At 41.5% G+C, this 25,556-nt stretch overlaps 2 protein-coding genes across 4 annotated transcripts; one reads left to right on the top strand and one right to left on the bottom strand.

The window, feature by feature from the left end:
* The first annotated feature begins 7,277 nt into the window (after nt 1–7,277).
* Nucleotides 7,278–13,082, top strand: LOC146704399 (NAD-dependent protein deacetylase sirtuin-3). The gene is made up of 7 exons (XM_085461523.1): nt 7,278–7,492; nt 10,002–10,220; nt 10,389–10,621; nt 11,814–11,914; nt 11,998–12,159; nt 12,250–12,462; nt 12,567–13,082. The coding sequence occupies exons 1-7, from the start codon at nt 7,278–7,280 to the stop codon at nt 12,753–12,755; spliced, it is 1,332 nt and encodes a 443-aa protein (XP_085317649.1). The 3' UTR covers nt 12,756–13,082.
* On the bottom strand, nt 7,335–23,561 carry ric8b (RIC8 guanine nucleotide exchange factor B). 3 transcript variants are annotated; one of them, XR_014921168.1, is made up of 11 exons: nt 23,245–23,561; nt 22,801–22,848; nt 22,086–22,715; nt 20,151–20,245; nt 17,759–17,909; nt 17,388–17,486; nt 17,137–17,281; nt 16,852–16,996; nt 16,467–16,586; nt 14,545–14,737; nt 7,335–7,397 (listed from the first exon to the last, which is right to left on the bottom strand). XR_014921168.1 is itself a non-coding variant. In XM_085461521.1 (10 exons), exons 1-10 carry the CDS (start codon nt 23,326–23,328, stop codon nt 14,629–14,631), a joined length of 1,626 nt encoding a protein of 541 aa, XP_085317647.1. In that variant the 5' UTR covers nt 23,329–23,561; the 3' UTR covers nt 13,481–14,628. The 3 variants fall into 3 exon arrangements, 2 of the variants coding, with proteins under 2 accessions (XP_085317647.1, XP_085317648.1); XM_085461521.1 differs by lacking the exon at nt 7,335–7,397 and having other exon boundaries at nt 13,481–14,737; XM_085461522.1 differs by lacking the exon at nt 7,335–7,397 and having other exon boundaries at nt 13,481–14,737; nt 17,388–17,483.
* Nucleotides 23,562–25,556: the final 1,995 nt, after the last annotated feature.

Genomic DNA, 25,556 nt, shown 5'->3' with positions numbered 1-25,556 from the left:
GACTTTCCCAACTTGTATAAATCTATAATTCTCCTTCTTAGATCTTAATTGAGTTCCTTGGACTTTCCCATTTTTCTGCGTATCGATCAATCCAATGAGTGCTGTCAAACACAGCCTTTCTATGTTGGCAAAGAGAAACTACCGTTGTAGTCAATCATGATAGTTTTTATATTTACAAAATGTTTAGTTTTGGTTCATTTTTTAAATTAATTTCTTTTTTTTTAATTTCTTTTAACTATTACAGTACTATAATATGGGGGTTTAATCAGGGCCAATTTTTTTTTTTTGCTTGTGTCTTTACTGGTCTTGTCACATGTTTGTGAGCACAGGCTAAATAAAGGAAACATCTCTCTGTATGATATCAACAAATCAAGCTACAGCCTCCAAAAAGATTACAAACACCTCTTTGAACATCCAAAATGTATCGCTGGGTGACTTTTAGACCTACTATTAATTTGAATAGGACTTTACCGGAAACGTGGTGTCACGTGACTCCTGTTTAGTTTCCCGCCTGTATTCGTACACAGTAATTTAGTACCCGGAAACGGCAGCAGAGTGACATCTCGCTCTGTAAAAACTTCCCGTTCAGGCTGCGTGCAACCTCACTGTATGGCTTTGAGAAGAAGGAGACACCCTTAATACAGTTTAAACAGCTGTTTGTTTGGCTGCCGCAGCTGGAGGGCTACGCTTTAACATTTTACGGGAAGCTCGAAAGTTTTTGTTTATTTTTTTGGATGTAAAACATCACGAGTGGCTCAACAAAAGTCTGCAGTGTGTCGTCGTCGTCTGCTCGTCATTCAGAACCTCTGCCGTCTGGAAAGACACAGGTAGCTAATGACATGCAAATGAAATGAAAGCCCTCTTATAACCTTTCAGTGGCATTACTGTTAGTGCTACCACTGCACTTCCATCTTTTAATATCAATTCCCATGGTTTCCTGCAGAATGAAGCGAAATGACGTCAAATTGATTTTAGGGAAAGCTTTTTTTTTTTTTTTTTTTTTTTTTTTTACTAAATGGATCCACATACAGTTTCATGAAACGAGTCCATGGGCCCTTCAAGTGAATTAAAACCCCACATTTTCAGTGTGATCTGACGTAGTTTGCACTTATGCTAAGTCGAAGAAAGGGCTGATTTTCCTCTCTGAGAAAGTGGTAGGCCTATCTAGATGTCTGCTTCCAAAATGTGGAAAGTTTCACGCTAACATGTCTCCCCCATCATTTTAGTGACAGTGTAAAGATTTTCTGAGCTACAAGCATTCAAAATACATCGGGGTTTGTCCAGAAAAAGCAAATCAACACCTGTGACAGAGAAACCGAAATAAGCATTGGCACCCTGGATGTTATATGTGCTTTTATTACAGCTCAACTGTTGTTCGTGTAAATCAGGCCTCCCTTTCACACCTTTAGTTGGTCCAAAATGCTGCTGTTCACCTTCTTAACAGAAAGCATAAGATGCAACTTATTCCTCTGATCTGGCCTCTCTTCAGTAGCTTCCCCTGCATCTTAGGATTGATTTTAAGATTTATTTTTTGCGTTGAACCCACCATATATTGCTTATCTCTTAACACCTTATGTGCCTCCAATCAGAATCAGAATCAGAAAGGGTTTTATTGCCAAATGTTGAGCAGGTTTACAACATTAGGAAATTGCTGCGGTGCTTCAGTGCAAACATACTGTCATAAATTACGCTAAAATAGACATGAAAATGAAAATAAGAATAAGAATTAAAAGTGCTACGTAGATAGATATATACATGAGTGCAGGTGGTGATCAGTGCCAAACATGGAATGATGCAGTGAACACAGCGTAGGGTCATGTGTTAGTGGTGGGAACAGTCATACGGTTATTGTTCATGAGTCCAACAGCAGAGGGGAAGAAACTGTTCTTGTGGCGAGAGGTTCTGGTGCGACTGGACCCTCCTGCCTGAGGGGAGCAGGTCAAACAGACTGTCCAGGGTGTGAAGGGTCAGCTGTGATCAGAGTGCACGCCCCAGTGTCCTGGAGGTGTACAGGTCCTGCAGAGATGGGAGTTTGCAGCCAATCACCTTCTCAGCAGAGCGCACAACACGCTGCAGTCTCTGTTTGTCCCTGATAGTGGCTCCAGCGTACCACACGGTGATGGAGGAGGTGAGGATGGACTCGATGATTGCAGTGTAGAATTGCATCATCGTCCGTGTTGGCGGGTTGAATTTCTTCAGCTGCCTCAGGAAGTACATCCTCTGCTGGGCTTTCTTGATGACGGAGGTGATGGTGGGCTCCCACTTCAGGTCCTGGGTGATGGTGGTACCCAGGAAGCGGAATGAGTCCACAGAGGTGATGGGGGTGTCAGTCAGGATGATGGGGGGGGGGGGGGGCTGTGTGCTTCCTGAAGTCCACAATATTCTCCACTGTCTTCTGGGCATTCAGCACCAGGTTGTTGTGGCTGCACCAGGACACCAGACGTTCAACCTCCCTCCTGTAGGCAGACTCATCCCCGTCCGAGATGAGTCCAATAACGGTGGTGTCATCTGCAAACTTGATTTGCAAGGGCCCTAAGATCTGCTAACCAGCTATAAACACTAGCCTTAAGAACAGGGAGGGGAAGTCTAACTTTCTCAGCTATAGTCCCTAAATTGTTGAATAAGTTGCCCTCCACCTCATGTTAAACTGGCTCCCACCTTTAGTATGCCTTCAAACTCATGTTTATTCTTTGACTTTAAAGTCTGCGTGAAAGCTTAGATATTTAAGCTGATGTATTGTCTCTTGCATTTTTGTGTTAATTACTGATAAGTGTGGGCATGTGTGCGTGGTGCATCTTTCTTTATTGTGTAACTATCTGCTTCATGTGCAACACTGGTCAACTTTGTTATTTTAAATATGTTTCATAAACAAATTTGGACTAGAATTTTTCTGTTAAACGTTTAAAAACATATTTCTGGGTCAATTTTCAAGGATCATATCATTTTTGACACCAGGCTCATCTTATACATCCATTTCCTGTGTTTCAAAAGTAAATATCTAATATAGTCATTTTAACACTTACAAGTATTTGGGCTTTGAAATAAAAAAATAAAAAAAACACAGAAGGGTGTCTGGATCAGTGGATCCTTTGCATTCATGGACTAGGACAGGCTTCAGCTGTGTTGGATTAACGACCCATCTAAAACCTACAGGGACACCGGCCCTCGAGGCCTGGAGTTGCCCACCCCTGGACTAGGAGAACTTCCTCAGAATCTGAAGTTGTTGGATCATTGTGATATCACCAAACTATTCTATAAAACACACAAACATCAGTGTTTTCATAGCCATGAGTTAAAAATGTGACTGCCAGAAATGATTTTGACACAGAACAGATTCATGTATATCTAAATGTAGGGGAAAGTGATGCTCATATGACCCTTGACTGTTTACCCAAAGTGCTTTGTTTTTTTTGTTTGTTTTCTCCAGTGAAATATTTAAAAAAAAAAAAAAAAAAAAAACCCCCAGTAATGTTTGCACTTGGTGCAGGTGTTAGTCTGCACCCTAAAATTGTTTAAATGTATAAAACCACAGCAGATCCAAACTAGCCCACTGGTACAAACTATATCAGTTTGTACTGATGTAGCTTGGAGAATACAGAGGTTTGTAGTCAATACAATGCACTTACCACAGTGTAGCTGAAATTATCCCTATGTTGTTGGTGCCATATGTGTCCGCCTTTACTTGGGGGTCTAACATTTATCCACAATCACGGTTTCTTCATTCATTTTTATGGTTGGGCTTCTCTGTTATGGCAAGAATCTTGGTAATTTTTGTCACTGTTTTTGCATTGTTTTGTTTTTAATAATTAACTGAAGCCAAATTTCTAACTGAGATAGAAATTTGGTGCTTGCACAGTCCTAGTTTGTGGTTAGTTTGTTGTTTACTAAAATGTTATGTGTAATGCTTGAGAAGTGCCAGCAGGTGACAGTGTCCCCTCACTGTGTGTAACACAGCACTAACAGAGCCTCCACCATGTTTTACAGATGACTGTAGACACACAGTTGTACCTCTCTCTTTAGGTTCTTCAAACATATTGACGACAATTTTAATCAGAAATTTCAAATTTACATTAATTAAGACCTGTTGCCACTGATTTTCAGTGCAGTTCTTGTGTAATTTGGCTACCTCAGCGTTTTCTCCCTGTTTCCCTTCCTTAAGAATAGATTCTAGACAGCTATCCTTTCTGAGAATATTTCTGTGAGACTTCAGTGAACAGTAGATGAATCAACTAAGGTGAGAGGTGTACATCTCAGGTCCTGTGTAAAGTCTGCTGGATTTTTCTTTTTCCCTATTTCTTAAAGACACAGCTTTCAGATGCTGTGTAACTGTTGTAGATCATGTTTATTCTAGCCACTTCTTCTCTGGTTCTTCACTTATCCGGTTTCCTGTTGTGACTCACCTTGTTGGAAAAAAATAAATAAATAAAATTATGTCTGTCAAATTGTGTTGTCTTTGGCATTTTCATAGATTCACCTTCAAGTGACCACACGTTGTTTTTCAAACATTTTTGGACATATTTCAAATTATTGAAATTATTATTTTTTCTCATATGGAGTGAAAATAATGTAGAATTAAACTGTTTAATTAGAAAGTGTTTCTTATTACTAAGCTTCACTATTGTGAAAATAATGTCATTTGAATTTTAAAGTGATGCAGTGACTTTAAAGAGAATGTAGGTTGTTCGGTACACGCTATAAGCTTGTATTGATAGCTCATTGGTTCTTAATTTAAGGCGAGTGCGTCTTCAGAGGAGCAGCAAGGCAAGAGTCATTATTCAGCCATCGACCTGCTGGGCAAATTTAGCTCTCCACCGCCCACCTTCCTCTCTACATGCAAACAATATAGCAGCACAAATTAGGACTTGCTGCTTTGTGTCAATTGAGAGTCCAACAAAGATGCTACATAGAGTGATATGTCATTAGTGAGCAGGTGGGGTGGGAGGACATATAGCTGCTGCCTCTCCAATTAAGTAATGAAGTGGTTTCTATGGAGACCAGGCTGCTGTGTCTGCTTGGGGAGGGGGCAGAGTTCAGAGTCGGCAGTTGTCAACTCTGCTGCAAGTGGAGGGTTAAATGCCGGGGCTGCAGGGGGAAGCCCCTCATTAAACATACCTAAATTTAATCAAAGGGACACCTGAGCCTTTCTTTGAAGTTTCAGTTGCACCGCTCACAGAAAATGGATAAACTGCAGCACCATTACGATGATGTAATCATAAAAACATACCTAAGCAGCTTTAACATTATTGCACTGTGAATGTCAAAACTAAACACGAAACTAACACTCTTAATCCTGTTCCTTATGGAAATGTTTGCTGTTTTTTATTTTTAAAATATAAATTACTCTACTATTCCTTTGATTTATCTCTATTTGTGTTCCTTTTTAACACAGTATTTAGGTAGAACTTGTTTACCTACTGATCAGTAAATATCGTGGGGATGCTGTTGCCTTTGTTCCCTTTATACAAACTTCTTGGTTGGCATTTGGCCTTTGCTCTCAGTCTCTTATATGTTAAAAGGATTATCAATCAGCCTAACTTTCTTTTAGGGGGGTTTCGTGGTGATCAGCGAGGTGTCCTCAAACCTAATTAGATGACTGTAACCCTCATATGAGCAGCTACAGGCCTGGTGGTCTGGTAGTGGGACTCTCTGGGCTCAGATTTTCAACTAGGGAGAGTGAGAACAAGCAGAGTGAAAGGCCAAGCAAAGAGAAGGGGGCACTCAAATCCGTTTTAAGCCTTTTGTCATTTATTCAGGGATTTATTTGTCATTAAAGAGTGATAACGGCATCTGTGGAACGTTTAGACTTTTTGCTAGATTTGGGGGGGGGGGAATTAAAATCAACATTTAAGTCAAAGTCAGCGTGATGGTGGTGGTGGTGATGTCATAAAAAATGACTTTGTGGACCTTTTGTGGCAGAGTTGTTTCTGAAGTTTAGAGGTCAGAGTCATTTGCTCAACTTAAGATTCACTACAGCAGTTTGTGCAGCATCTCCAGATGTGATTCTGCTACAAGAGTTAATATCATGTTGTTGAGTTGAGTGCTGCAACACAACACGGTCTGTGCGAGATCTTAATAATTGGGCTGGTGATATATTGCCTGTACTCAGCAGTGTCTTTTTGAGAGGGGGCCAGACAAAGCCAAGACCCTCGGCCTCCTGCTGTTTTTAATAGTTCTTTAGGTAATGTGGGAGCTTCAGTCTTTTATGGAGGGAAAGAATGTGTCTAAAATATAAAGCAGGTTGATGAATGTGAACTTTAACATGTTCTTTATCACTAATGCATTATTTTAAGAGGGGGAAAAAGTTGCTTTTTTTTTTCTCAATTTTTATTGTTTATTTTTTGCTTCAAGCCTTTAAATGTTAAAGTAGTTTTAGCAAAGTAGTGTCCTGCAGAGGTGTCTCTTCTCCTCTCACCTCTGGAGGGTGATAAAGAGCTTCTGGAGGAGGGTGCATCGTATCTCCCTGCTGCTCCCATTGCTTTCTGAAATGGACTTGTTTTATGGGTTGTACATCTTTTGTTTTCTTGTTCACAACCTCTCTGTGGTCATTCCTCGTGGAAGTTCTTTGAAGGCCTAGAATAGCTTTGAGGAGAAGCCCCCTCCTCCCTTCTGTCCTCTTCTTCTCCTCTGCTACCTTTTATTGAATCCTGCTTCTGTATCATTTATCTCTGAACACCCCCTCACCCCTGTCTGCCCATTTGTGGGGGCTGTTAGGGGGCATCCTCTTTTCTCTCCCAGCTGGGTTTGTTGACACACAGTCAACCTACGCTTCTCTTTCACCTCTGCTCCCCCTCTTTTTAACTCTCACCCCCCACCTCGCAGCTCCTCTCTCTGCTTCGACTGAACAGTAAAGCTGCCACAGCTGTGGGTTGTATTGGCATAGCTGCTGGGGGGGTAAATATATTGCAGTCATTACCTTTTGTTCAAGAGTTGACAGTTTTAAAACATTTCAGCTTCTCAGTGTGTAGAGGAACTGAAGAGAAAAGGATGCCCCGATGATTTGAGTGTAACAGCTTTTTAAATATGGGAGGAGAAGGAAGGAAAATCAGAGAATACACATTCATAACTAATTAGCAGAAAAAGATGTGAATTGAAAGGAAAACGTGCATTGGAAAAAAAAAACAAGCTTATGAATTGCCTCTTTAAAAAAAATGTCCATTGTGCTATCAGTACACAGACAAATCTCATACAAATAAGACAGAGGGAAGAAATTTGAATTACAGCTCATGAACAGTCACTGAAGTTTAATTTGTGTATTGTTTTCGCCAACAGGTGTTGGAATGAACAGGTCCAGGTCCAGCTGGGATAAAAAGACCTCCCAAGCTTCAGTCACCAGGATAACCCGCAGCTCTCAGGCCAGGCACACCAACCACATAGAGCCCCCGGACTCCGGGCCGAGCCTGTATGGAAAACAAAGGAGGAAGCAAACTGATTCGGCATTGGCTCAGAACCTCAGTCAGATGAGTGTGAGTGGACAGGATGCTTTGTTTACAGGGTAAGGACATGTAACAGTGATCCTGTATAAAGAAAACCACTTAACATCACACAAGTCCAGTACAGCAGTGTATTAATTAATAGGAAAATGTTCAGTGTCTTGGAGAACTTTTGGCTCTCTCAAGCCATTTTTCCACAGGAACATCAGGAAACATCAAGACAATGGCCCTCATTTACTAATATATACATAGAAATGTCACTATGCTATGAGCACTAAATAAAAATAATCAGGTTTTAAAAACATAATATGATCAAGAAATTGGAGTGCAAGTGTTGCAGCAGTGTGGCCTTAATATGCTTTAAAACTGAGGCATGATCATCATCATTATGTACAGAAGTGTTCATATCAAGTATTTTTGTCTAGCAGTGAAATGGTTGCCTATGAACTAATTATTATTTTTAAAAGTATGCTTCAGCCCACGCCCACCAAAATGTCTTGAGTCTTGGTTTCTTTACACTCAGTTTTAAATCCTTTTGTTTGATTCTGTGGGTTTTACTTTTGGTTAACATTTGGGAAACGTGACAGAGATGAAATTATGAATATTTTGTCATTTAAAGATGTGTTAACTAGAGCAGGGCAATATGGCCAAAAATATTTATCATGATATATATTTGAAAATTTGCGATAACGATATAACCGACGATATAATTGATGCGAGACAAAATACAACTCCACAACATTACTAGCGCAAAAAGACAACCTTCCATTTATTTTCACTTAAACAAGAAGCTGGTTTTTATGTACATTAAAGCTTTATAAAAATGTAACAGTGCAAATGCAAATTCCTTGCTGAAAGTTTAACCAAAAGGCATTTCCAGTAGAAATGGGCTGACATATACTGAGCATAACCATGTATAATATTCACTGAAGTTAAAAAGAGGTGCTTTGCAACATTAAACTGCAGTGTGCAGTACGTATTTTTCGGACCATGAGGTGCACAGGATTATAAGGCACATTACGCGAAACAAAGCAGTCAGATAAATCAAACTTTATTAAACTCATTCTTCTTGCTTCCTCCACTTCTGTACCATTGATTCATTAATGTTGAATTCTCTGGCAGCTGCTCTATTCCCATGTTGTTGCAGTATATTAATGACTAACCTCGTATTGTGGATGGATTATCTCAGTTGTTCTCGTGACTGAAGTTTGGGGCATTTACAGCATCCTGCCATGCGATTGCATTTGTCTCTAACCATGAGGAACCTTCACATTAACTTTTATAAGTGGAAAAGTGTTAGTGTTCGTCCTCCAGCTTCACTGTTTATGTTATGCTAACATAGCTGTGTCGCTAGCGATAACGTAGCACATCATTATATACCAGCTAGCCCAACTTCAGTAACCCTACAAACCTCACTGCTGTGTAGTTTGTCTTCATTTATGTTGGAAGTGATAGCAGAGCTGTACCTTTGAATTTTTCCAGAAATCTCTCAGTCAGAACATGCTATATCATGCTTAGGTAACTAGCAAAACTAGCGAGCTTACTTCCGCTAGCTTCCTGCTAACTTCTAACTCCGTTAGTTTTGTTTTCATGGATGCCTGGAAGTTAAACTTCATAGTTACACCTGGTAAAGCAGCAATGCTGATCGTTTTATTAAAGATGAAAGAATTTAGACAGTTTAACTCTCAGTGATGCTGCAGTGTTTGCTTGACCTGAAAGTACGGAGTTTAGGACCCAGATTACTCCCAGATTTAAGAGCATCTTAGTCCGACAAATACGACAATAACGACGGCCGCTTGCATGTTCTGCAAAAAATGTGCTTTGTTGTGTATCTGACGGACAAACACCAAACCAGTTCCACATCACGGAAGTTGCACCATTTTTACAAACCAATTCTGGTTCATCTGTTTCACTCAACAATCGGCCATGTGCGTATGAAAACAAAGGCACTGCGCGTGCGCGTTTTACTCATATTCTATCGCGATATTTCATTTTCCTATCGTCGCCTAACATTATACCGGTATTACCGTGAACGTTATAATATGACCCAGCCCTAGTGTTAACATTCTGAGGCGTGCTGGCCTTCTCAGACAGGTATAATTGTAATAAAATATTGATGGATGCTGGATTTGTGCTGAAGATCACAGATCTGTTTGAGATTCCTTTTGGTTGAGGTGCCTGTGGTCTTTGAGTAGAACATGCAGGATGTAGGACCATTCACTAGCTGTGAAGTCACTGCATTACTATTACATACTGCTCTATTATTTGAGCCACCAGGTGAAAGATTTAACAGCCAGTGTTTGCATCACATGCACTTACTGAAGTTCAGCACTGTTTTATGAAACAAAAATGACACACGGACTTCATGAGGAGTTTAGGACTCACAGTGCTGAAGAGAGTCCTGCAACAATGAGCGGAAACATAATGAATTTGGGGCAGATTACACCTCCTTGGCGGTATGGCCTGACTGATAACTGTCTAAAGTAATGTTGGTGTGGTCCATGTGACACGAGACTATAAAAAGAAATAATGAAAGCTGCAAAGTAAAGCACACACTGTCTTTTTCTCCAGTAAAGGAAAGGTTCCCAAAGCCAGCAGTGATTCTGTGCCGGCACCTCAGCCCTCTGCACCAAGATCTGATCAGACTGCTCCATCTTCGCCCGCTGTTAAGTCATCATCCCAGGGAGGCCTGGCATCTGTGGCTCGGCTGGTGAAGCTCGGCCGCTGTAAGAACGTAGTGGTGGTGGCTGGAGCAGGAATCAGCACAGCAAGTGGGATCCCAGACTTTAGGTTGGTGTCTAAAACCTCACCAATCTGCAGATTTTCACTGTGAAAGCTGTGTAGCAGCTCAACCTTCTTGTCCATAAGAAGAAATCCACCACTGGCTCACTTTTATCTGCATTACTTGAACCTCAGAAAATCAGTGTTTCAGAATGTACCAATGTACCAATTTTTCAGGACTCCAGGAACAGGTCTTTACGCAAACTTGGAAAAGTATAACATCCCATACCCAGAAGCCATTTTCAACATCGACTACTTCTCCAATGACCCGCAGCCGTTCTTCTCCTTGGCTAAGGCTCTGTATCCTGGCAGCCATCGTCCAAACTACATACACTACTTCATCCGCATGCTTCATCACAAAGGCCTCCTGCTCCGATTGTACACCCAGAACATCGACGGACTGGAGAAATGTGAGTGAGAAACAGTTGGGCTACAGCATCAGTGTTGTTTTGAAGCTGCCCAGTGGTTTGTGCATTGACTTAAGCTCGAGATGCCTCATTACCATTAATGTGACTTTTTGAAAAACCCAGCTACAGGATTGGAAGATTTGGCTGCCTTTTTTTATTGAAGCATCTGCCAGCAGGGATGAATTGTAAAGGGTTGTTGTTTGACGATTTAACAATAAGGTGTCTTTGAAGGGGCTCCCTGTCCACTGCTGTTTGGTAGCTTTCATTTTTCAGTGTACTTCGCTATCTGTGAGTTCTTCAGTGCATTAGTCAGAGAAGATGTGTAATTTAATTTACCTTTTTGGTGGGGGATTTGTCAATGTAGCGGCTATCTCGGGTTTTACAAAGTGGCTGCAGCTAAAAAAAAAAATTGAGTTTAGCTAAATCTACTTTTTCAAGGCCAAGGAATCCAGTGCAGGAAAAACAGGTTTCCCCCGTACAGCAAGTGATGTTATCTGTGCTCTGTGGATGATTTTATATAAGCGATCGAAGAAACGCCATCAACACTGGCTTTCTCTTTACAAGCAGCGTATCAACATTAAGACAACCCTCAACTGCAATGGCATCTTTTCTGTAGCTGAATGCAGAAGAAGGTGAGAACTCAGTCCGTCACTGCTCTAAAGCAGCACATTTTGAGAGTTCATATTCAAACAAAGGTACTGGTGACAGCTGCTCTGCAGGACCCAAAGCTGGCTGCCTGTTCTCCGTTCTCCTGTGTCATAGTCGGTTCAAGCTAATTTGTTGCTGTTATTGAATTCCTTGGCCTAAAAGTATATTTAGCAGTTAAAATCAATGTTATAATTAGTTTCTTTTTTTGTTTTTTAAAGAAGTTTAGAAGCAGAAATCCACAGAGACATCTGGGCAAAATGCAACACTGTGCTTAAAAAAACAGCTTTTAGATATCCCCCTAAAAACCCACCAAAAATACAATTAATTAACAATAATTATAAACCCTCACTATGTGGAATATCTTGTTATGTAAAAGATTTCAGTCAGCACGCCTGATGTTAAGATTTGTCTTGAGGGAGCTAGAGTAAGATTTTTATTCCCCCTCATTATTGTCTGACTTTAATAAAAGTCAAATAGGACAAACTCAGATTGTTTGCATTAATGCTCCTGTTTCGCTCCTAATGTGATCATATTTGAAAACCTTCAGTGTGTGGCATCCCTGATGAAAAACTCGTAGAAGCTCATGGAAGTTTTGCCACTGCTTCGTGTCACCTGTGCTACACTCCTTACCCCGCTGAGGAGGCCAAGGTTCGTATGCCTCTTTATATTATATATGAATCCCATGCGCTTGATGCCACGTTAATCTTTCCTGCGTGTTTTTTGTCTAACAGCGGGCGATAATGAATGACAACGTCCCCATATGCACATTTTGTGCCGCAACGGTCAAACCGGATGTTGTGTTTTTCGGAGAGGACCTTCCTCAGAAGTATTTCCTGCACACTAAAGATTTCCCAAAAGCTGACCTGCTCATCATTATGGGCACGTCTTTGCAGGTAAACATTAAAATTTAATATGATATCATAGTAAAAACAGGTTGTTTGTGTAAAGGCACATTCCATTAAATGTTAAATAAAATGTTTCAGATTGAGCCATTTGCCAGCTTGGTGAACACGGTGCGCTCCACTGTGCCACGTCTCCTCCTGAACCGACATGCTGTGGGTCCCTTTGAGAAGGTCCCGCTCCGGCGAGGGGACCACATGGAGCTAGGAAACCTGGAGGATACTGTGCGGAAGTTTGCCGAAATGCTCGGCTGGAACAACGAGATCGAAGAGCTGATGAGGAACCAGGAAACACTAGTGGGTTCTAAAAGCTCTCACAGGTCATACATGTCTCAGTTAAAAAGGAAAAAAGCTGCAGAATGATTGTTACACAGTCCTGTGGTTTTCATTTCTTTCTGCAGACCATCCCAGCGTTGGTAAGCAGTCCGCCATCACAGACATGTCCGATCAGAGCAACAGCAGAGCCTCAAGGCAGGACGGAGACATCCAGGTCCATACCAGGAGCTCAGAGAGCAGCAGGCAGCGGTGGCGAGGAGACAGATTCTGAGACAGACAGCAAGAGCTCTGCATCGTCCACCCTAAGCAACTAAATATTACGACACTTGAAGGATTTTGAAGTTTCCACTATCCATAGTTCACATGGCAGACTGTTCTGTTAACTGTAACCTCTAATCAGATTAGAGTCTTACCTCTTCATCTAAGAGCCAGTAATGTGATGTTTGTATCATGGTTATATGAACGCGTCAAAAGGTTAATCAAGTTCAAACAGCATCCATCAAGAACACTAGTAGACATTCGAGCCTTGTATCAAAAATATTAATTTTAAGGTGTTTTAAGTCAGTGTAATGTGTTAATGTTTTATAATCAGTATAACACTGTCTTTGAGCGTATTTAATAAAAGTATTGTGTAATTTGCACTTTGTCCAAAAAAAGACATTTATTCTTCAGTCTATTAACTTTTGTGGAAATGATATGATGCCAGTTCATAAATGCTTTCCACTTAGAAAAACACGAACAGAAAACTTGAATGTGGTGGAATAATTGTTTACAGCTGAGCACAAAACAAATCTACAGCAATGCGGGGAAAAATACAGACATGAGAAACCCAGCAAATGATAACCAACTTTGGCAAATCGAAAAGAGTAAAGTCAACTTGCACAAATTTGATTAACAATGAGAAACGCTGATGTAACAAGCAGTTAAATTATGGGTATAACCGGCCAAGCATGTGAGATCTGCATAGAATTAAATTATACCAAGACACAGAAAATATATTACTTTGTTTATATAAAGTCACACATTTAGTGTCAAACAACATTTTCATAGGTTTCTTTTTTTTGATTCAACATCATGCAGATGACAAAAGGAACAGAGATTAGAAAACAATCATCGTAGTTCACACATTTCATTGTCAAGAGCCCGAACAGGCAAAAACCACCATCGACCTGTGGAGAATGCTGCATTGCCTCAAGTCTTAAATTTAATGAAACTTGTTTTCTTTTCTCCATAACGTCATCGAGTACCAGAGAGAAAAAAGTGAACTACCACTAACATTTGTCTTTTGTCCATGGTAAAAACTGATTACACAAAGTGAGCTGCAGGTTTAAACCGTCCACAAACACATCAGTCCTGTGCTCCAGCAGTACCAGCAGCTTTACCGCTAACAGTGTTTACTATGATTCGTGTTAAAATTGTGCACCTTCTAGTCATATATTTTTTATATGTATATATTTTTAAAAAAGAGAAGTGAAGGAATGTTTATTCACACCCAAAACTACACTTTAAACAAAACAGTGTTTCCAGCAAGAAGCAAAACTCAGCAGAAAGTATATTCTTTCCCCACAGGGAGCACTAAAGCAAAAGATGCAGCAGTAACTGTGAACTCCTCCTCGGCAGTCTTCCTGCCACGCACGACTCCGCTTCAGCGCGAGACAGCCTCTGGAGCCTGCTGTGAAATGTTTAGCTGCGTTCTACTTCAGGACTGGTTTGATTTCATTTATTACAGCAAGTGCCTGTCCTATTTGAAAAAAAAAAAGAGGCTAAGATTTTGCTAAGAGTCCAGTCCATGATTGCAAAATAACACTTTATTTGCATTTAAGTGGCCGTCAGTCAATATCACTAAGAAAAACCAAAGAGGAGCTGATTGCCCTGCAAAGCGCAATAAAAGCCTGATATAAACTTACACATAAATATTTTATTTTTCACCATCACCATTTGTTCAGCTTTCTGTTAATCACTACCACTTGTCCCAGTTACAGCCCCTGAGGTGATAAATGGGACTTTCCCATCCAGCACCTGAAGTTTTTGGACACAGCTCTACACTCAGCAGCAGCTCATTCAGGATGGAGGCACAAATTCAAGCCCAGCTACAGAACCCACCTTCAATAATCACAGCTCGAGATTTGTTGGGGGTGGGGCCCATCGGGCTTAGTCTGGAAAACGTGGCTGAGATATTCAGCAGCACTAGTCCGAGTCTGAGTCCGAGTTTTCCTCAGGTGGACTGCAGAGAGTTTCTTCCAAAGGTGCCAACGTCCCGTCGGGTTTGACGCCCATCGGTCGAATCACGTGCTGCCTGCGGACACAAAGAAGTAGATATCAGATATGACGTGCTGGATGGATGCTAAAGGAAAGCTGGAAGAACATTTTTCTTTTTAAAAAGGGCTTTTCAATTGCATGCGTCTGCACGTTCTGCATACACAACTCAAGGACCCTCACTCAACAACTCCCTCCCCTCCTTTCATGGACACTCGCCCCTGTCTGGCCATCCTCCCTCCCCTCCTTTGCAGTGGCAGTTTAATTACAGGATCAGTACTCAGCCTAATCTCCTCAAAGCCACGGCTGCCCCTTCACCCTAATCCAATTATACCTGCACCGTGTGTCACCACTCCCTCCGAGATGATTTATCAGAGAATTATCGGTCAAAAGATTTGACAGACTCAAACACAAATGGCCATGTAATTCCTTCTGATTCCTAGAATTAAATATCATTTAATTCTTAAAGGTTAAAGTTCTTTAAAGAGAACCAGAATCTCGTGACCCGGTATCACTGGCTCATTTACAATACAGACCAGCGTGACAAAACAAACAAAAACATGTGCCATCATCTCTTCCAATTAGAGAGGGCGAAAAATGTCTTCCTTCCTCCTCGGGAGTGACAGAGGGCTGGGCGGGGGGAGTCTGGCAGGTGTAAGGGGTGGGGTGGGGGTGCAGAGTATGTGCTAATTGGAGCACCAGTTAAACAGTTAGAGGGGCACATTCTTGCAAGGACCTGACCGATCTCCTTAGAGTCGGCATCAAGGGACCACCTCTCCTTCATTGCAGAGGAAGAGAAGAAAGGGGATGCGGCCTCGGAAAGGAATCTTCCTCTTCTGGGTGCACGTGCCTCATTACAGCTCAACGCCCTCTTTTGGCTCAACAAAGGCGAGGACGGCTTTCTTATGCCTGCGCATTTATCCACCTACGTCTCTTGATCCACGTTCCACCCGAATAGCTTTGTCTAGCTGTGCCTCTGTCTCAGTCCACTCCTTGTCTGACCACCGCCTTGCTTGTCAAATAAAAAGAAGAATAAAGTCAGGACGTGTGTTATTAAAAACCAGAATAAAGGAACAGGGAAACGACAAGTCGACTGTGTGAGCCAATTAGGTGATAATTAAGGAGCGGAGGTAATGATGCCGCTGGTGCGTTGTGGCAGCAGCTCCTCCATTTACACCGGCTGAATGACGCGGCGTGCACAAAGTCCAGTCCTAATTGAAGCTACACCTAAAAGGCAAGAGATTCTTCCAACGATGACTCGGTTGGCAGGGAGCGGGCTCAGTGTTACTTTTGTGCAGGCGCTGTGCAAACTAACGTTGGCCTCTGCGCTCGCTGAGGAAAGGTCAACACAAACACAGCACGACCCTTTGCTCGGGAAACTGTGTATTTATATTTTGAGCAGGCGTGGTAAAAGAAAAAAAATATTTCAACAAGACTTCTGAGGCATCTATCATACTGAATTTTCCATTTTACACAGACTTTTTTTTAAACACATTCATGCATCCAAAGCTAATCTAAAATATGAAAAAGCAAATTCCCAGACAGCAGATTGCTTTATATATTTGCGCTTTGAGGCAGAGCATGAAATGACCTCTAAACCTTTTTCAGTCCATCAGAAACTGCGGTGAAGTCAGAACACACACAGCTGTTTTCGGTCCAAAAACTTTGCAACTGAAAATCCTCTGGTACTTTTCTAAGTGTTGTAAACAGCACATTGTAGATTTTGAAGCATGCCTCACTACTAGTTAGCGAGCTCTCTAGTTTATTACCTTGACAACTTGTCGAACATGTTGGCCAGCTTCTCGGCTTCGTACTCCTTCTGCTCCTCGGTCATCTCTTCGACGGGGTTCGGCATCGGCTCCTCGACGTGACCGGTGATGGGGTTGATGCTGAAAAAAAGAAATAGATGAGAACGCTGAATGTATAGCTGCAAAGTGAATTCAACTAATGGCAGCTATTTGTTATATCTGGGATTAAATTACTGGAGTTTGTTCTACGAGAATAAAAGGAAATAATTTTTTTTTTTTTAAAGAGAGAGGGAGGATCAACATCAGCTACTAGACCAGCAGTTTTTGAATCGGTGCAGCACAAATGTAGTACACACAACAGTTAAATATGTGACACCTTATTGTAATCCCAGTGTGGAGGACTCACAAAGGTTTGGCAGATTTGTATTCTTCTGTGTCTGAGTCCTCATCATCAGAGTACTGAGTCTCTCCTCTCCCTCCTCCAAGAAGTCCTCGAGCCGCAAGAAGTCCTGCTGCGTTTCCGTACCCCGTGTACTTCAACAGGTTGTCCACTGCGAGACAACACATTTACTAAAAGGTGGTATTGCTACACATAAATCCTGATGTGTTAAGGTAATTATTCTCATAAACTGCACTCAACCGAAAAGGCCACATTTTTCGTCCCCTTCTTCTCCATTTTAAAATCACTCACCGCTTTCTTTGCAGAGGACGAACAGGAACTCTGCAGCTGTCTGCTTCACGCCCATGTCCACATGTGTCATGAGGCGAACCAGCTTGTTTCTGATGGTGGTGCCAATCTCTGGCCTGCTCTTCACATCTTTCAGTGGGGGAAGTACCTTAAAAAAAAACAAAAAAACAAAAAAAAAGGATATAAGGCTTAATAGTGCATCAATATTTCTATTTTAACACGCCTCTAAAGCTGAGCCCACAAACCGTGATTACCTGAGCTTTGATATATCTGCGGATCTCCCTGTGGTGTCTGGATCCTTCAGTCAAAAGGCTGAGTACTGGAGTCAAACCCTCTTTGTAATTGGACCCCTGCTTGGAGTGACAGACCACAAAAACTTCACTGTCTCCACAAACTCAGGGGCTGGATAGATATCCTTAACACACAAGCACGCAGCTAATAGAAATAAGATGACGGAGACACTGAATAACAGAGGAGAACCTGAGGGACATGACCTTTATTCAGGCTTTCTTCTCCTTCTAATCATAAATAAAAACAAAAACATCCAGGTGGAGTTAGAACACCTTTATGGATGCTAAACCGTTATTCTCGCGTCATCGTCATCGTGACAGAAGTTGAATTTTACCTTGTCGATTCTTTTCTCCATGAAGTCCAGCAACACCTCGATCGCGTCCATGTTTTTTCCGGCATATTTCTCCTGCCCTCCCTGCACGGGGACGTCAATTAAAACATCCAGATAGGACACGGGCAGGTTGTTCAGCAGGTTCACGGCATGGCTGCAAACAGTTAAAAACATTATATTTTTTTAATTATCCAGAGGTTTTAGGGTATTTGGAGAATAAAATCGAAATACAAAAAGGTTAAAACACTTTTGAAAAGACATACCAGGTTTTGCTCAGGATTCACCACAATTCACAGGTGCAAAGCACAGAAAGAAAGTGACATGTTTTCTTCTCACTCATTGGCTGTATTAAATAACAACATCTGGGACAGGTCACTGTAGTTCACTACCAAATGAATGTGTCAGAGTTCGGGAGAATTAAGACGACATGCTCAGCAGAAACCATGAAAATATGTGAGTGCACCCGCATGTCATGGCACTGTTAACCCACAGGACCCCTTCCGTCCTAATCCCCACCAATGAAATCATCACAGTCTAATGATATATAAGTGAAATGCATAGCAATGCAATAGTTCAACCTTTCCTATCATTTGGTACTTTCTAAAGTTCTTTCTTCTTAAACGTGTGAATCTTATGTCACGACTTTCAGATTGGGCTTAAACATTTCCTTTTTGACAAAGCTTCTAGTGAGGGCTGGTCCAGATGAGTATGAACCCTCCGCTAGTTAAATGGGAATAGACCTAGGCAGCCGGAAGCTTCCCATGATGCATTTCATCTTCTCACACCTCTTTGCACTCTGTTTATACACCACTCTGCATTTAATCGTTAGTTATTATATCTCGCTCTCTTCCACAGTCTGTTTTTTGTCCTCTCTTCGTCCCTTCACACCCAACCGGTCACAGCAGATGCCTGCACCTCCCTGAGCCTGGTTCTGCCAACGGTTTCTTCCTGTTAAAAGGAAGTTTTTTCTTCCCACTGTCGCCAAGTGATTGGGGTATTCTCTCTACTATTGTGGCGTCTTTACCTTACAATATAGAGCAGCTGTTGTGATTTGGCACGATATAAATAAAGTTGATTTGAATTGAATTGGAGTAAACTGTCTTTGCCAATTTGTTGAAACTGAATATTGTTCAGTGTATCAGGAGCAAGCGATTGGCGAGATTGTAAGTCGTCTCCAGAAAGGTTATGCTGGTAAAATGGAACAGCAAAAATGATAATTTGGTTGAAGCATCGTTTAGTGATCTTTGTAATCAAGTTTCACTCAAATCTGACCTATACCCAGGAGGAACAGCAATAGACAGATAAAGGAGTTTTTTCCTGTTTGTTTTCTGATACGTTTCTGCTTTCTTCGCATTTGTTGTTATTAATGCTTTCCAGTTTGAGACCAGAAGGAGAGAAAAATCACTAGGAGCTCAAAAAGAGCACATGGAATAAAAATATGACAAATCGTGTCTCTGTCATGTGGTAAGTTTGCATTTTAACATCTATACCTCCTAAACTAGAGATTCACCAGAGATCATCTAAAATACTTTATTTTTCTCAAGTTAGCAATACTTACAATTACTGGTACCCAAAGAGATAAAAGTAGGAATAAAAGAAAAAAAAATAGTAAGAGTAGTTCTGGAAATGAGGTGATCCTTGAGCCGGTTAGTTTAAAAAGACAACAGTTTTATGGCGTAACCAGGGAGCACAGATGTAGGAATTACTGAGTCTGATACCAGAAGTCCGTCAGTCATAAACGCGTAGCACCAAAACACTCTACATTTGAAAATATTTATGTGTTAGTCTGACGATCATCCGACTAACAAACTTTAAAACGCCTGCCAGCTTGGCTTAAAACTAACTCTCTCCTTCGTGCTACCCTTTTCTATTCAAATTAGCTCTGTGTTACACTGCATTCAAATTACAGCTGGGTCGGTCAATGGGTCAACCTCCCACGACTGATTCAGCCACCAATCTGACAGGTCAAGAGGATCATCACTCACTTTTACATGACACTGTTTAAATTTCAGGCTAAGACCACACATTCTTGGCATTCTTGTGTGAAATTACCATGAGAAACACTGCTGTCGCACAATGACAGAAAAAAGCTCATAGATAATATAAAATACAACTACACAGCACTTTGCTATCGACACACGCAAATCTCACAAGGTGATTTTCCTACACAGACACGGCGATGCAGTCTGCTTTTCTATGTAAATCACTTTCAAGTCATGTCTGAGGCTATAACTCATTCACACATGAAAGCTACAGGACACGGATACACAAAGGGACTGAGCCTCTTTGTGTTTAAGAGGTCCAAACAAGTATATTGGTTTAAATCAAATACGAAGGTGCAGTCCGCTACAATAAATTATTAACATATGAAGATCAGCGAGGAACAGATTCCCACCTGTGTGCTTCCTCCGTTTTCTCCTCGGTCTCGGTCTTCAGCATCAGGAGATGACGCAGGATGGCAGCAATGAGCCGGAGCTGGTGATCGTCTTCCTGTCGAGCCGAGCACACAAAAACACCGAGTCCAACCAGGGGTTTTGTTTATGCACAGCAAAGCAGTACGGTAAAAATACCTACGCTACAAGGGCATGAGGCTGGAAGCAAAGGCTAAAACCTTCAGTTAATCAATCATCCGTGCAAGTACGCATCAGTGGTACGGAATAAAGTGGCTATTTTTATTCTAATATTAAAGTAGCTACTGCTATAACTACCGGGATATGCTGCCATTGTGTAACTGAGTAGGAATAAAATAAAAAGGCATGAAGGGGTCACTATGTGTGTCATTTTCATTTGTTTCTCCCTCCTATCAGCACCATCTACCATTTAGCTCCCGCAAGTTTCTTCTTTATTTCCTTAATTAACTTTTATTCACGTCACTAAGTGAATAAGTGAAAGTAAAAAACTAGTTTAACAACAAAAAGTAACCTGAGAACTCAGGAGTACGCGAGGAGGAGTTACTGGTCTAATAGTGACAGGAGCAGAGAGGCTGTGGTGAGACTGAGGAAGAGGAAGTTTGGATTTCTAAGAGGAGAGCAGGGCCAAATGGGAATCTTAAAACTAAACGTAGCGTCAGCAGGACTTACACTGCCTCAGGTGCTGCCTTTGCAGTCGCGTTTCTCCTTTGAAATGCCTCCTCAGACAAGACGATCAAGTTTGACAGTGAATCAGATGCAAAAATTATCATACAATAAGTACATCATGAATGAAAAGCATGTGTACCAAGTATCATCCTTTTTTCAAGTCATGTTCATACTGAGTGGCCTGTGTGTGTGTGGGGGTGGAAGGACTTACTGATTTTGTAATAAAGGAGCAATGAGCCTAACTTCAGACTGGTCTAAACACAGCAGGACAAATTTTCCTTAATGATGGTCAAAGTGGCAGCCTCAAACTTTTTCTGATAGGCTTCACTTTTAAAGCCAATAAGATTTTTATCAGGCGTTAACATCTTTAATATATAATATTATTCCAGCTCAAATTTATTTGAAGGTCAGGGCAAAATCATCAGAAAACATATTGACTTAACATTGCTGTGCAATTTTAGAACTATGGTCTTTAAGGGCCGTTTTAGACTGTGATCATGTAACAATGTTTCATAGCTGTGATCAGTTTTTGGGGAGATTTTTTTACAGAGGCAAACATATTTATCCTTCAGGTTTTTCCACTTCTTCGCATATTCCCTCACATCCATTTTTATAGTTTCGTAGTCTCCTTACAGGAATCTGCTAAACTTTGTGAGTAATTATATTTATGCTATGATTATTATTGCTTATACCGAGTTGATGACCATTATTCTCTCATTGATAATGTCAAAAACTGTGGCAAAAATAAGCTGGGAATGCACAGGAGGATTCGACGGGGCTTAACTGGCCAATAGCACTGGGTTAAAAGGGGTTTCCAGTTACTTCTTAAGTTATGGTATAGATTTCCTGCAAAGGTCTAAATCAGGCATAACGGATGGGCAGCTTGTTTCACACAGTGAATGAACACATTCTCTGTTGTAGTGCTGCACCTGAGATAAATAAGGATTATTCTGACTGAGAATCATGCAAAGCTACCAGAGGAGCTTTGCATAAAAGCCATTCTTACTGATTTTTTTTTTTTTTTTTTTACTCAGGCTGAGTTAATGTGGTTACACACTCACAGTAAATCACTGAGAGGAAGAGCGACTTCCTGAGAACCAGCAGTTCATGACAGATGCAATTTGGCTGCTCTTGGGAACAGCATATATGATCTTTGTAGTTCAGATTAAGACTGTAGTGCAATTAGTCACAAACGATTAGCACCGAGTGAGCCTTTACTGTAACATTGTTTTGTATAACCACCGCATACTCACCTCACCACCAGTTTCAGACAGTGTGAGGTTGAACATGGCTTTGAGTGCTTCCATCGCTCGCTCATTATTCTCTGCAGGCATGGACACAGCTTGCGGATCTGGACGGGCAGCTTCATACGGACCAACCCAGCGCACATCCAGCGTGTGCTCCAACACCTCTGTCAGCAGTCTAACAGCATGCCACTCTCTCCTCAAAAGCCCCCTCACGGCAGGTTGGAGGGCAGACAGCAGGAAGAGAAGGCGCAGTGTGAACAGGCCCACCTCATGGGACCACGTACGGGCCGTGGCCAGGCTGGCACACAGACCACGAACCAGCTGCACATCCACGCAGACCTGCTGAGCCGCAGGGCTGTTATATACAACGTTGCAAAGGCACTTTAGGGCCTCCACCACCACCCTCTTGTTCTCCTCTGACAGTGTCTGTTCCTGAGAGCTTTTCTTGTCAGCATCCTGTTCCTCTCCAGCCCGCAGCCTCGCCATCCCTGCCAGGGTCAACATGCCTTCCTTGGTGGCTACAGGAGCCAGGACACGCTTATCTCTGGACATGATGCGGAGGGTCTCCAAGCATGTCTTCTGACAGCTGGGCTGCACCTGTCTCCCGAGGACTGTGAGCACACCGTGGCACAGCTTCTGCAAGGACGCACAGAGACACACACACACCGTCACTATCACACATTTCATGTAATAAGAAGCTGCTGGGCTAGATGGTACTCACACTCCGCAGGGTTTCCTCCTTTGGGTCAAAAGTGAAGGTTTGGGTGTTCTGCAACAGAAAGGATGCTCAGTGTCGACAGCAAACAAGATCGACTCGTGTCAAGCGTGCACTATCACATATTAGAAGCTATGAAACGGATTTAAAGTTGGAAACCTCAGAGAAACATGCAAAGTTTTCACGGATGATGCATGATTAGCATTTTTAGCTCTACTCTTTGCGCTGTAAATAAGGCCATATTGCATACTTTTGCTTCGCTCAATGTGTGTGTTCTTTTTTCTCTGCTAATGCGAAACCAAGTTTCATTTGACGGAGCCAAACATTTCGGCTCAGCAGCCCAGAAAGATGTTCATGTCACCCAGAGCTAGCTGTCTGGCTAGGTGGCTAGCTAACGTTAGCACGGGCGTTTGTTTTGGTTGAAGAAAAACGAGCAAACGCGCGACTCACCTCTACATTATACTGCTGCAAGAGCTTCTCGATGTCCTCTTCGCTGGCAGTTTCAAGCTGAGATAAAATATTATTCAGATCCATGGGGGCTACCTGAAAAGCTCGGAGAGTTACCGGTGAGTGATGTGCAGCCACAGCTAGCTGGATGACAGGCTAACTTGTTTCAGGGCTGCTACTGTCAACAGGGAAACTCCCCTGACTGCCTCCATCAGCTGCAGCAGAGACCTGCTCCCACTTTATCTATTCACATATTCCAGTAAACAGTCCGATGATGGCAAAATGTGTCATAGGGAGAGCCGCAGTTTATCTGGCAGGATACATGACGTGTATTTTGCGTATAAACAAAGACGTGTAGAATGAATGAATCCAAGTAACTTTAATAAACATTTAGAAAACTGGAAAAACTAAAAAAAAAACCTAAAAAAAACCCCCGTGAAATTCTTAAATTCATTTGGAATTTGTGAAAACAAATTTTGATCAATCAAAGTGTGTCGGATCTGGAAAAATATCAGTTTACTGACCAATAAACCCCCATAAAACCGGACTCTGTCTCTGACATTTTATTTTCAAGTCATGTTTTCTCCCATCGAAATAATAACGAGGAAAAATTCGTTCTCATTTTGGTCATTTTCGGGTTTTGATATTATTAATTTTATTTAATTTTAGTTTCCAAAGTAGTTTTTCTTGTTTTAGATTAATTTTATTGGTTTTACTGCTCATCAGTGAAACATGTTCATCAGTACCTCATCAGGGTTGCAATCAATTAATTTTTAAAATATTTTTTCAGTTCACAAAGTCATCTCAGTTATTTTATTTTAATTTTAGGTCTAACTGTAACATCAATAGATAGACTGTGGTCATAACGGATAAGTGACAATACCCACATATGATAGCTGGCACTAAAGGGTCTAAAGTGTGCCTTACACCATTACATCGCCAGCTACCCGAAACACTGATCCAAGGCAGGATAGATCCATGCTTTCATGTTGAATACACCAAAGTCTGATGCTACCATCCATATTTTGCTGCAGAAATCAAGACTCATCAGATGAGCCAACATTTTTTTTCAGTCCTCTATCATCCAAATTTTGTGAGCCCATGTCATCTGTAGTCTCAGTTTCCTGTTTGTAGCTTACAGGAGTGGCATCAGTGGTCTTCTGCTGATGTCGCCCCTCGTATGCAGAAGATGCTTTTCTGCATACCCTGATTTAAAAGAGTGTTTATTTGAGTTACTGTTGCTTTCATGTAACTTGAAGCAGTCTGACCTCTGATGCAATCAAAACATTTTCACTCAGAGAACTGCTGATCGTTATTTTCAAACTTTTGGACCATTTTCTCCACACCTAAGAGATGGTTGTGTGGTTTTCCCAGCAGATAATCTGTTTCTGAAATACTCTTACCAGCGCTTTCTGGCACCAACAACCAGGCATTTAACAAGCAGTTGAACAGGCGTACTCAGTAAAGTGCCTGGCAACTGTGTTTGTTTCACTTTTTAAAATTATATTTCATTATTATTATGTGTAGTCTGTGTTGCTTTGAGACTGTGCACCTCAGTTTAAAGCATGCCTTGTCTCCAGCATCGGCTCCATAGACTCAATGTTTTCTCTCCTCATTAGCTGTTTTTTTCTAATTATAATACAGTATTCCCGATTGAGTTTCACACAAACTGTTGGACTGCATAAGAAGTCTAATGTGGTTTATGCAAGGAACTAATTTTCATGTATTTCTAAAAACAAAACGGGATGTGGTTGCTATAATAACTGTGTAAGTGGTGCTTTGGTGATATCAAAGATGAAACCTCCTGTGGCAGCACATTTCTCACAGCTGATAGGATCGCAGATCTCAGTCTGAAATTTCCAGCGGATATTGATATTGACACTCAGGTCAGCTGATTAAATCGATGATATATATATATATTTATATATTTATATTTGGTGGTTTTTGTTTTTGTGTCTTTAAAGAAGTTTTCTTTATTCAAAGTTTCTTGTTGGGAATCAGATATAACACAGAGGATCTACGCCCTAATAAATACAAACTGGACAGGGGTCAGGGGTCAAAGGTTACGGGACTGAAGTGCAATGACCCCAGCACAGCAGGGACATTCAGTCCTTAGAAATGTAACCCATTCTGCAGTGTGGCCTTTCTGCTACTCGCCCAGCCCCCCACTGTGTCGGTGCATGGACAGCGAGAAGGAAAATCCAATTCAGGAAACATTTCTACTTCTGCAGCAGCACACGGATTAGAAATGTGACATATGGATAAAGAGGAATGAGGGAATTTCAAAAACAACACAATAGCAGTTACAAGATTAA

The sequence above is a fragment of the Copadichromis virginalis genome, linkage group LG7 (genome assembly GCF_057382275.1).
Source record: "Copadichromis virginalis isolate Kocher_CV1m ecotype Utaka linkage group LG7, C_Virginalis_male_GT1.1, whole genome shotgun sequence".
NCBI lineage: Eukaryota > Metazoa > Chordata > Actinopteri > Cichliformes > Cichlidae > Copadichromis > Copadichromis virginalis.
This window is presented reverse-complemented; position numbering and strand designations above follow the sequence as displayed.